Here is a 13,093-nt window from a genome sequence, read left to right on the forward strand (position 1 = left end):
TTTTGGGGACACCTCTCTGGCTTCCTATCATAATGGGTGCATTTGGACTCTATACATAGTTCTTGCCTACGCAACCTTTGTTGTATTTCACCTGCAAACCTCATGCAAGTGGGACTGGTATTACTACCTTCTGGGCTGGAGTTGAATTAGCATCGTTGGCAGTGTGTTTGAGACTTTTGTGATGGATTTGATAACATCACTAATATGTTAAGACATCAGGCTTCCTGTGGCAGCAAGGGCTCACAGTATTCTCGAATTGCTTTCTTTTCTCAAAGGAAGATGCTAATTTCCTACCCTGTCAGTATCTATAAAAGGAAGCGAGGCAAAAACAAAAGAAAATAGTGTATGTGAGCAGGGGTCACCCCAAATGGGCTATTTTCTTTTACACTTGTGCTCTGACAATACTCAAAACAAGGACCTCCCACTGATGATTATTTTCCCTCTGCCATTCAGATCTGCCTCCAGAAATTTCAAGGACTCCATTATGAAGACAGCTTCTAAGAACCATAGAAATCACATTGCTTTTGAAAGTGCCCGTGCGGGTGGTGGGCTGTGCGGGCTGAAGCAGCAGGCTTCAGGCTGCTTTCTCCCTTATCAGCGGTTTCTCTTTGTGAAGGAGAAATTCAGAGGCAACTGTATAATTTTAAAGTCCGATTACCACAAAGAAAGAAATGCATCTGACATCCCAATGCAGTAGCTTTGACTGTTTTAATGGAAATATGCTGGAAACGGGGGAACCTTCCACCGAAGAGAAAGTGATGAAAGACCGAAAGAGAGACATTTTATATTGGAGATAAAAGGCCTGTTTTCTAAGGTCATTTTTTTAAACTCCCCCTCCCACCTGCTACTGGGGCACCATGCAAATGTGTCATCGCAGGAACTGCTTTGTTATCCTTTTTGTGCCTCAGGTTTCCTGGTGCTGGGAAGGCTAGAAAATGGGTCTTGTTTACAACTTACTCAAATCAGATTTCTACCTTTCACAGGGCCTTAGGAATAAGGTTCAGGTGCTCACGTGAATATATTTATCTCTTTTGTCCAAGTATCATGCTACCTTTTACCTAAAGTAAACAAAAGCAAGACATTCTCGTCTAGTTCCTCCTGTGACAGGCAGGGCTGCCAACTGAATTCTCTTTTGGTTTAATCCAGATAAAATGCTCAGGGATCCCTTTAAGTGGCATTGATTAAGGTCTGGTAAGTGGTGGTGGTTTTCACTGAGGGGAAAAAAAAAACCTTTCCTCTCTGGCATGACACTCAGTTTACAGAGCCTCATCATACCGATGCTATTTCAACAACACTGGATAGGACTATAAACCCTGGGTTAGCAGCAGGGGTGTTAACAGGAGGGACAAGCCTCTGGTGGGAGCCTGCCTCACGGCACAGGCCTGATGCAGAGTTCAGCATGGTCTTTTTTTGTGCTCCTGCTACACCGAAGCACAAAGGCCCAGGTCCTTGGACGCAGAAATCAAACTGGAATTACTCTCCAGCAACAGCTTTATGAAAGAACGGCACTCCATTTTTTCCTTCCTGTGTATTTTAAGATGCATCTTTCAATATTTCTAGTTATTGATTGGCCTCACCAGTCCTTCGGGCCCGGGGTGGTCAGAGGAGAGTAAGCAGGCCAGAGGTGAGTAACTGAGGTGGTGACGCCAAGTCAAAACCATTCTCTGGAACCAAGGGACGGGCATCTGTTGGGAAGATGGGAAGGTGAGGCAAAGCTTCTTGGTAGAGATTGCAGAAGTAGTCTCCTTAGGGAGGAGATTCTAAGTTTAAATCACATGACCCCGCTTCACATTATCACACGAGCTTCAGATGGGAGGTGCCTCCTATTTATAAAGGGTCCAAGGAAAGGAACTCTTAGGGGATCACAACTTTCCTTTTCCATCTTCCCCTAATCCCAGCCTCCCTGTGAAGCTGCATTTCTCAGACAAGTGAATCACTTTTTTTTTTTTTTACACAATACAAGGCTAACCTTTTGTCTATAGCCAAGTGTTTATGCTCCCAAGAACACGTGGACATGTAGGCTTACTCCATGGTGTTATGAAGTCTGCTTCCTTTGCTGCTGTGTCCAACACATACCATAAATGACCTCTACATCAGGGGTCAGCAAACTTTTTCTGTAAAGGCCAACTGGTAACTGTTTAATGTGTTCTGGGACACGAGATCTCTGGCACAACTACTCAGCCCTGCTGTTACAGTAGGAAATCGGCCATAGACAACATGGGAATCAACGGATGTGGCTGTGTTACAATAAAACTTTATTGATAAAAACAGCTGATGAGCCAGATTTGGTTGAGGGGCCACAGTTTGCTGACCCCTGCTCTGGAATCAAACCTCAAGCAATCTTTGGTCTGCAGTTGCTGGACAGGCAATGAAAACGAGCCAGAGGAAGACTGATGTAAAAGAAACGAAAACCAATTCAAGTTGGTAAGAGCCGTTCCTTGGTTGACAAAATTAAAACACCTCCTATCAAGTTGCCATCTATACAGATGCCACCATAGGGTGTTTGAAAACCTTGCTCACACGCTCCCAGTTTCCCAAGATTGGGCCTTTATGACTTGGTGCTAAATAGACATAGTGCTAAACCTATCTAGAGATCAACTTTTCATTTTTTATAACTTCTCTGAAGAATATGGACCTACTAGCACTTCAAGAATATTAAAACTTCATTTGATGTATTTATGCCACCCACTGCACTGACAAGCATGATTGTCCAGAATACATTATAAAAATTAGAATCTCATTTTTTAAAATTAAAGGTTCTCAGATTTTAATGTAAAAGATATATTTTTCTCCCCCCAGAATTCCAGTAAAACTGTCTCTCATGACCATGGATGCATATTCTAGTTGAAGAAAGTAGGGAGAAAAAAAAGTACATTGAAGAACTTACAATGCATTTTATCAAATTCTAAAGTCTAAACCAAAATACATAATTTAATCTGCACCAGATTGCCTGCTCATTTGTTACCTGGTATATTGTGTCCACTTAGCACAAATGAAAATTGGGATTTTTTATCCTGTCTGTCCCCCATAAGTGCTTGATTTCTATTCTTGGCTGCTATTATAATTTCTGTTTTGTTTGTGATCTGAATACCTTTAGGATAAACTTTTCTAAGTGGGATCACAGCAGTCTTTTTACTGGTATAAAATTCCCAAGGTGCTGATCTCCAGCTTCCAGGTAGTGATTAGGCCAACATCAGAAGAAAGAGGATCAGGAAGCTTTCGTGTTCTTGTCACCTGTGGATTGTGTCGACTGTGTGGAAGGGTGGTGTGTCTGCTTGCAAAAACTTTGTATTATAGCATTCAGCCACAAAGGACCTTGCAGCTACTCCCATTTATCTGAACGATGTCGGGGAAATGCTCTCAGCCGCCAGGGAGGGCCTTTGCTGGCTTGGCAGAGCCCTATGTGTGGTAAATGCAGATTCTGGCTGCAGGACCTTACAGGATATATGGAATATGGACCCACAGCAACCTGATAGCTTTTTGGAGTTTTCTTGTTTACATCCTACTGCTATAAACTAAGCAATCTCATGATCTTGCCCTTGAACAACCCAACTCTTCTCTATGGGACGCTGAGCAGGAGGGACTGGAGGGAGCCTGGGGTCTGGAAGCCGGCAGGGCCATGGTCTGACCAGCGCCGCCCTCCCCCCCCCCCACCGTACTTCCAAGGGACTGAGCACACATAGCTTGCTTTTACATCCATGTGTACAAACCGTAGCCCGGGGCTCGAGTGGCAGCTCCTACATATCCAACCTCTTCTTTTTTAATCTCCTATGACAAATCTTACCCTGCTTGTGAAGTAAGAACAAATTAGAACCTTGTTGAAGGAAAAAAAACAAGAAACGAAAGCCATCCAGGGCTATAAACACGACTTCATTGCGGATCGTGGGGCCAACGCTGGCCGAGTGGCATCCGGACTGTCTCCGCCAGGCGTGGCTCCAGTCCGCACTCCTCGGACTCCACATCTGCCGCTTGGCTTGTCCACCTGCTGTTGAGACGCCCAGTCATCACTGAGCCATTCCCCTCCAGGGGCCCAAAACAAACTACAGGAAACGACATGATAAATAGGATGTGCTTCTCCTTGCTGAGTGCATTGACTTAAGGCATAGGCACAGTTTCCCCCTCTTTGAACAGAGATGGTGTAATCCCCTGTCCCAGCACAAGAGCTGGCCAGGGTGACCCTGGAGCATGACAATGAAGACGAGTGATGGGTGGTAGCTGATGGCGGGAATTAGAGAGCTGCCTCCACACGTGGGGGTGGGGTGGGTGCTGCGGGGCCCCGGGGACACAGTGATTCTGATAAAGACGCTTGACTCAGTTTGCCTTACGTTTCAGTGAGCGTGTCTGGGGGAGGCATGCAGTATTTTAGGTCTGTTTGTCTTGCAGAAAACATAATGGTGGAGTAGGAATATGAATATCCCTAATATATAAAAGATCGCGTCAGTGTGTGCATGCCTTTAAAAATAAGAGGCATGTCTCTAAACCACCTGCCAATCCCAGGAAACATGTAAAAGCAATTAGGTTCCCAATGCTACTCTTAGACTATCTCCAAATGGCCCCTCTTGGGGTAGGGGTCCCCCTCTTGTTAATTTCGATTGATCCAATTATTTTCTGAGTTGGAGTCTATTGAATAAGTCAGAAGTGAGGCCAGAACAGATTTTGAGCCTTTTCCCCCTTTAAACAGAGATACATTACCCATTTACTCTGCCTGTAAGGCCACTGAGTAGCTTCCAGCTGACTGAGGAGCAGCTGTTACCCTACTTTGTGCTGATTTATAACTCCGGTTTTGACTGGGGGATAACGTGTGAGTTTGAAGGAAGTAAGACAGCAGGAATTGGGTGAGCCGTTCACACTTTGCTAAAATTCACCCTCTTCACTCATCCAGCTACAAAAGCCCCCAAACATTTGAATGCCGAGGAAGAACAGCCATTTCGAGCGCCTGCGGCCGAACGGCCTGGTCCCTAAACGTGAAGAGGGAGAAGTTGGCGGCCTCACCAAAGCTGCAAAGGGAAAACCGAATGGTCTGTTTTTAACTCCAAGGTCGCAGCACTCGAGCATGACTTGGAGATTCCCGCCATCACTGCCCTGTAATGACACTAAAGGAGAAGACATGCTGCTACTCAAAGGCGTAGATGAATATTTGGTAAGTGTCCAAGACACTGAGTGATTTTTGAAGGGTCTGGGGAATGCTGAGTCTGAATTAGTGTTTTGATTTGTATCATGTAGGTGGTGGGTGGGGATGGAAATGACCAGATATCCAGGGTCACCCGTGGTTCCTTTTGTACTGAAACCTCATTTTATACAGAGGATATATATATTTATTTATATATATTTATATATATTTATATCCACCCACACACGCAAACACGCTCACACGTAAACGCACGCACGCACACGCACGCACAAAGTCTTTGATAGGCTTTCTGTGTTCTAGTAAAAATAGCCGGCAGCCAGCATCTAAAGCCAGAGAGAGGCCTTCTGCTGCCAACGATGTCCTCTGTAGAGAGTCTCTCAAAGGCAGACACTTGTGTTTATCTGACAAGTGGACCCGGTCCCTGCCTGGGACAGGAATAATCTCCCGTTGGCGCAGACGCAGATCTCAAAGACCTTCTGCCTCGCTCCTGTGGGCGTGTAGGATCCGTGAGGCAGTCTAGGTAGTTTGATTTTCGCAGCATCTAACTTAATCTAGAGAGAGTAAATAGGAAGGGAGAGTTAGAGGCTGGTATGTATTCTCCTGATGTGCATAGTGGATGAAAGTTTTATTCAACTTAAATCGAATGAGCACATACTACGCGTTGAGTGTTGTAGGCCCTGGGCACGTGGAGATAACAAGAGCAAAAGCCTCTACCCTCACAGAAGCTTCTATTGGAGCAGGACAACACTGCCCTGACAACGTTGTATAGATTAGCATTTTGCAAAAGTGTATCATGTAGAAGGTGAGCAGGGTCCCAGAGTGAAACAAGGTTGGAAATGCCAGCTTAGCAATTTCCTTTATTGGAGGCTTTCTCAGACCCTAAGTATGTCGGTGTGCATGGTGCGTCTTCAATACCAACACTTTTTCCCCCTCTCTCCTTCCCTTCCCCTCTAAAGATAAATAAAATGTTTAAAAAAAAAAAGAATACACAACACTCTGTGGGTGTAAGTGACTGTTACAAGATGACCGATTCCTGCAGAATCTGGACCCTGATAGCTTTGACTGTACCTGATGTAGTCACTGTGTTAAATGTGTGTGGCTTGGAGTTTGCTGCTGTTTGAAGAGACAGTTTAATAACTGAAATCTGACCAGCTCTTTTTAAATCAGGTGCAGCAGGTTTCGAACCAGTGAAAAGGCGGGCTTGGCGTACAGAGGCAGCTCAAAGCTGATCAACTCTCAGTAGCTGTGACCAGTAGAATCAAGTTTTGCTTTAAAAAAGGAAAACACATTTTTTTCTCTTTTTAAGATTCTTAAATAGAAAACTTTGCTTATGAACACAAGGAAGGCATTTAAAAAGTCTGCAGCTGAACCAGGTTTTCTTTACGTTGCCTGTGAAAACACAAGCAGCCATTCTGCTCATCAAAGTGGGGTTGTGTTGGGGTAAGAGAGTGAATGTTCACCATCTGTCACCCTCCTGTCACCTAGTCTGTTGAACTTTCAGCTTGTCTGAGCTGGGGTAGCTGTAGGATCCGACTCTCCATGCTCAGTGAAAGCAGAGACATGCAACATAAACTTTACAAATGACTGCAAGTACATTAAGTTCTTCTTTAGCCAGATGCATGTAGGACACATACCTTAATTTGCTAGCTACCTAAATCTTATTTTAAGGTGACAGGAGATAGAATTTGGAAATAGCAATCATCTTTACAGCCATATATATTATCCTCTACTTGCTATACATGCTGTTTTCTCAGCATCTTACAAATAGTGACTCATAATTTTTACGTGTTTGGGGTTTGGCTTATCGTGGTCCTTCCTGACATATCTGTTTCAGAATAGAACCTTCTGGTGGGTCCCTCCTGTGGGTGCAGTGTAGGGCCAACGGCAGCCGTGAGGGGAGAACAACGCAGTTCCGGGGAAGGCTGGCTGGTTGTGGCCAAGTGTCTCTGGGGCCACGCCCCCCTCTCCCTTACCTCTCCATCTTTGGACTCCAGTCTCAGCTCTGTTCTGCAGGTGGCTTCCAGGTTGCCAGCTTCCGCATTTATTTCTACTCCCTTTGGGGCCTCCATCACCAGAGAGCGGGTTGGGGACTCCAACCTGAAATATACACAAGGCTAAGATTAAAGATCCCATTTCGGCTCTTTGTAGAATTTAAGAGGAAGTTTGATGTCCAGAGCACCGAAACAGCACTTCAGTATTTGATCAGCAAATGTTTCCAGCTTTGATGAACAAACCCGGTGAAGCAGATAAGGGAGCACAGCTCTGGGCTTTACTTTCAGTACGTATCACAAAGGTTGTACAGAGAGAGTTCGAGGGTCCTGACTGCCTCTTATCTTACCCCCTGTCAGTCACTGCTTCACTGGCAAAACTAACCAAGTTCCTATGTAAGTTTTTTTTATTTTTAGACTAAGGCAACCCCAGGCCTAAACTGAGTTTCCTAGACCTGGTAGGTATTCCTTGTACTCTGTCCTACTTCCTGTGTCTTCCACGGAGGCAGAGAGACAGCCCTGGACTGAAGCCCTGGGGCTGCCACCACCGACCTTGGGCAAGCCTTGTTCTTTCTCTTTGCCAAAAGTTCTCAAAGCCTCCTTTTCCTCACCTGTAAAGTACTTCAAACAGTGGCTGGCATGTTGGAATGCATAATACGTGTTAACTGATGTTCACTGCTGTTAATACTGTTACAATACCAGCAAATCACAAAGCAATTTCAGGCCTTGCTCGAATAGATTTGTCAGAAGGAAATTCGGGACAGCTCAGTGGCCGGAGGGGTTTGGAGAGGGGGAGGGAGTTCACTGCAGAGCCACAGCACCAGGAGGCGGGTTCCAGTCACACAACTGCTCTGCTCCTTGACCGCAGTGGGGGTTGCATGTCTGTGCGTTTGCGGGCGCTCACCTAACTACAGCCCCGAATGGGTGCGTGCATTTTATTGCACGTAACTTAATTATCGTGTTCATTATTCTCACAAAACAGAGGCTAATATCCTTAGAGTATGTTAGTTAATTACTGTGCGTTAAATTAAAAACAGGGGCTAATACTCCTTAGAAAGATTTTTGCCTAATTCACTTCATGGGAAAATGTTACCCACCCACTGAATAGTCCTCCGTTTGAGGTTGTTACCAAACACACATGAATGAAGGTCCTCCTCTCTGTCGCAGAGAGAGAAAGTGTCCCAGCTAAGGAAGCAAGGGCCTCAGCATGGCTCTCTGACTGCTCTGATTCAGACCAATTTCCTGTGTTCCTAATTTTCAGACACTTAAAAAAATTCTCACCTGAGGATATGATTATTTATTTGAGAGAGAGAGAGAGAGAAACATTGATGTGAGAGAGAAATTGGCTGGTTGCCTCCTGTTCAAACCCACAACCTTTTGGTGGACAGGATGATGTTCCAACCAACTGAGCCACTGGCCAGGGCACGTGCAGACACTCTGAACGTGTTCAAAAGGAACATCACCCTGTCTGCCAACTGCTGACTCCCTTCTCTGCCTCCCACCCGCCCTATGCCTCAGACAAACCGCCTTGGGCTTCGCAGGTGGCAGAGGGAGCAAGCTGACCAGTGGGACGTCACCACTGAGATGGACGCCACCTGCCACAGGTGCCACGAGAGGGCTCCTCCACACTGCCAGGCTGGGCTCCTGAGGTCTGCATCTGGGCAGCAGTCTCCTCCACTGATTTTTGTATTTGCCCTACAGTGCCTCAGCCAGAATCAGAGAGAAACCACAGGTCCAGAACTTGTAGATGGGCAGGCTTGGGTTCTCTAAAGTTCGTTCTTTCCCTTCTGCCGTCCCCTTTTGTGTGCAGCAAAAATCCCCCGAGCCCTTCTTTCTCCTCCTGGCAAGACCTCCAGCAGGTGCTGCTGGTTCAGGTGTGGCTCTGCTTGGAACTAGGGTTCACCTCCTCTGCACGTGGTTTTCCCCAGTGTAACCTCAGTACCAGGAGGGGTCTCGTTACCCGAGCAGCAGGGAGGGCCGCTGTGCAGGGCGGCCTTGCCCACCCACTGAGTCCCGCTCACCCGAGCTCCTCCTGTGCTCCCGACTGCTCTCACTTTTGAAATTAGAAGATGGTTTTGCATCTTGGTGTTTTCTGTTGTATAAGGTCTGCTGACTGAACCCAGTTTATCCTACCTTTTCTAATGTCTTCTGTTTTCACTAAGGTTCTCCCCTCTGACCTAATTTTCCCTTCTGGTAATACTGCCTGCTCACCCCCAGCTGTGTCCACACTCTGCTCAATGGTACGGCTGCCGCCCACCTCGCCCAGGCGACAGGCCCCATGTCATCTTCGTCCCCTTCGCCCTCCCTCATCTGGTCCGTTAACTCACAACTTCTCCACGGTCAGTATACTGTTCCAACCGCCTCACAATTCATTCTCTCACTTTTCCTTTTCTCTCCTGTACTTCACACGCAAGTATGCCTTCCGAAAGTGAGTTTTGAGTACATCACTTTTCTTACCAAAACCTCCACAAGTTCCTTAGAAAAGGTCTGATCTTCTGAGTTGACTTAGCCATTGAGAACTTGGTCTGATATATTTTGTTAGTTTTATTTCTCACCACAAACATCAGCTATGTTTTACTGAGAACATACTAGGTAATGGATCCCGTGCCAACCATGTTATATCATGTCATCCTGACACAAATCCTACGACTTAGCTGTTCCTGGGATCCTGACCGTACAAGCAAGGAAACCATGGTAAGCAACTTACTCAGGGTTAAACGTCTAGTAAAAGGGCAGAGCCCAGACTCAAGTTCAAGTTTAGTGGACACCAAAGCCAGTGCACTGACCACACTACCATACCACTTCCAAAACAACTGAACTTCTTTCCTGTCCATCATATCTTCATGCTGCTCTTTGTCATGAACGCTGCCTCTTTCTTCATGGACTTGGCCCTTGTAGTCCCAAACCAGTCTCTGTATGCGAGGGTCAGGTGATGTACTCCGCACGCTTCCCCAGGCGCCACATTTCCTGTAACTTATTTAAACATTTGGCAGCAATGATATCAAATTCAGAATATGGTGGGTTTGCCCACATTCGGTAGGCAGTATTCAAAGTGAATGATTCATACACACACACACACACACACACACACACACACACACACACACACAACAGAGGCTAATGTCCTTAAGAGTATTATATATATATATAAAACAGTTGCGGTGGGGAGAAAGAATTTAATAGAAAAAAATCTGCAGCTTGAAGAAGTTTATCAGGTGGTGTTGGCATTTCAAACCAGCCCTGGAATTCCCTTCACTCCTGCTCAATGCCGCTCGGAGATCAGCAGGAGACCCCCCTGCAAGGCCAGAGTGGATGCCAACCAAATCCTACCTTTGCCCCCTCTCAGCCCTGGGAGTGCGAGGGTGCTGAGCCAGGGAACTACTCTGAAACTGTCTCCTACAGTAAAAGGCTACAAAAAGGTAGACACCACTATTTTGAGGAAGCAGAGACCAAAGGTAACTGGCTTTCCGATTTACAGCCCATCTTAACTTCCTTTGCTGTCAGGCATCATTGACAGGTGACTCACATGCTAATCATTTCTTTGGGACAAAAGGTCTTGCTGGAGCCCCGTGGGGTCAGCAGAGAGCAGACAAAGCACTCCAGGAGCAGGCCAATCAATTTCTGACCAATTACCAGTCACACAACACAGTGCCTTACTTGGCATTGGCCTGGAGCAAGGAACAATGGAAGGCGGCCTCCTCCTGCTGGCTCTGGGAAGAGCACTGCTTCCCTTAGGAGAAAGTGCAGCTCTCCCGAGGGAGGGCTGATGTGACTCAGAATGGGAGAACGGGCAGCTAGGGAGGTTCCCAGGGCTGGGCCTCAGGAACAATGGTTCTCAGCGGCATCAGAACCCCCTGGGGGGCCTGCTGAAGCAGATTTCTGGGCTTGGGCCCAGCTCTGATGCCTGGGGCTAGGGCGGTGCCTGAACACTGGCACTTGTGATGGGTTCCCAGGTGATGCTGAAGCTGCTGCTGGTTTGGGGACCACCCTTTGAGAGCTACTGCTCTAAAGCAGCTGTCATAATCTCTGGCACACACTAGGGTTAGGCAGGTGACCTAAATAAAGCTGAGAGAGCTGTGAGGAGGGCCAGAGTCTCCAGACAGTAACGCAGGGCAAGTGGTGGAGGCCCTGTCTGCAGGAGCGGCTGCTGTCCTAATCTGTCCCACTGCTGCCAGAACTTCTGATTAAATATTTTTTAAAAAATTTTATCCTAAATCATTCCATTTTTAGAACTGATGCAAAAATCAAGATTTCTAAAAATATTAATATGGTATAAAGACCGACAATGCAATGAGTCTTGTAGAGGAGCCATCCTTTTTAAGAAAGTTTGTCAGCTCTGGGATTGCGCTGAGCTCCTCTTCCCAACCCCACCCGTCTCCTCCTCTCCAGGGTAATCACTAGTGGACCTGGGGCTACCGTTCCCTTGCCTTTCTGTAGCAGATGACCACACTGCATTTGCCTCCTTGAACACTCCATTGTCTGCTGTCGCCTGTTTTTGACTTTACACACAAAATAATCCCACTTAAGTGTTCTTTAGTGACATACACGTTTTTTCCCTCTCAACGTCCTGTTCCTGAAATGCATCCGTGTGTACAGTTTCCCTGGTGCTGTCTTCCATTGTGAGGTATTTGTCCATCCTTCTGTTGGACAAGCGGGTCGGTTCCAGGTTTCTGTTTCTGCAAACTGCATCTTGTACACAGACCCCGGTGCACGTTTGTAAATTCTCTTTAGGACACACGTGTGAGGAGTGGGGTCCCTAGCTTCTAGGATATGCACATGTACAGCTTTCTTAGGTACTTTCCCACTAGAAGTGTAAAGGGTTCTGCAGCTTCCACTTTCTTGCTCGCTTTTGATATTTTTAACTATGAAATGAGTGTGAAATGGGAGGCTGTTGTCTTTTAAATGTACATTTCCAGATTGGCAATGGAGTTTAGCATCTCTTCCTTTGTTTGCAAGCCATTTGGGGTTCTTCTTCAGTGAAATGTCTTTTGTCTGTTTTAATTGCTTTTGTTGTTATTTTGTGCATGAAAATTACAGCAATACTGTATTCTGAAAACTAATTATTTAGTAGTTCTGACAGTTTCCTTTGAGTCTGTGATTTCTCTTTTCACTTTATGGTTAGCATCTTTGAAGGGACGGGGTTTTACATTACGGTGTCCACAAATTTATGGTCTTTTCTTCTAGAGTTCATGCATTATGTGTTCTATCTAAACAATCCTTCCCTACAATGATGTCATCAAGTTCTTCTACACCGCTTAAAAATTTTTTTTTTGCTTTTTCAATTAAGTCTCGAATTCACCAGGTATTAATTTTTGTGTCTGGTCAGAAGAGTCGGGGTAAGAACAGATGCAGATGCATGATCCTGACGACATGTAGTGAGAAGCCCACGTTCTGCTCTGTCTCAGGTGATGTAGGCATACACCTGTGAGTTTTTCTCAGGGAGTTCTAGTCTGTTTCATTATTCTATTTGTCGACCCCTGTGACACAAGTTAATTATTTTAGCTTATTTATTACAGTTTTAAAATGATTTCTATTTCACAAGGCACCTCCCTCTTACCTTGTTCTAGCTTGCCTTGGTCTCCCACATGCATTTCAGAATGCACCTAAGTTTTAGCAAAATGCCCTTTTGGCATTTTGACTTACATTCATTCCATCTGTCTCTACTTAGTTGAGTTTCCTTTGATGTATTTTGGTACAGCTTTAACAATTCTCTCTCTATGGATTTAGTATATCTTTTGTGGCTATTGGAAATGATATTTTTCTATAAAAAAGTATGTTTCTTACCCCTATTTCTTTCTCCTTTTGTATTGATGTCCAATTATTTTGTATGTTGATCTTTTACTTGACATCTAGGTAAATTATCTACTTTTCATAATGGGTTTAAAAGTTATTTTCAGTGTTGTTTGTAGGCATTAATTAATTTATGACAGTTTTGTATCTTTTTATTTCTTATACCTTTTGTTTCTTCTTCTTT

At 45.4% G+C, this 13,093-nt stretch overlaps 1 protein-coding gene across 3 annotated transcripts in view; it reads right to left on the reverse strand.

Annotated features, from left to right (window-relative positions):
• Positions 1-3,664: 3,664 nt before the first annotated feature.
• SGCD (sarcoglycan delta) overlaps positions 3,665-13,093 on the reverse strand; it is a 492,701-nt gene continuing 483,272 nt past the window's right edge. For all 3 annotated transcript variants that reach the window (XM_037152272.2, XM_037152271.2, XM_053665947.1), the window contains 2 exons: positions 7,105-7,228; positions 3,665-5,682 (listed from right to left, as the gene is read on the reverse strand). In XM_037152272.2, the coding sequence (XP_037008167.2) occupies positions 5,509-5,682; positions 7,105-7,228 (298 nt within the window). In that variant the 3' untranslated portion in view covers positions 3,665-5,508. The remainder of the gene's footprint in view (positions 5,683-7,104; positions 7,229-13,093) is intronic.

Source organism: Artibeus jamaicensis, unplaced genomic scaffold, assembly GCF_021234435.1.
Source record: "Artibeus jamaicensis isolate MK-2021 breed Jamaican fruit bat unplaced genomic scaffold, CSHL_Jam_final contig_432, whole genome shotgun sequence".
NCBI classification, from domain to species: Eukaryota; Metazoa; Chordata; class Mammalia; order Chiroptera; family Phyllostomidae; genus Artibeus; species Artibeus jamaicensis.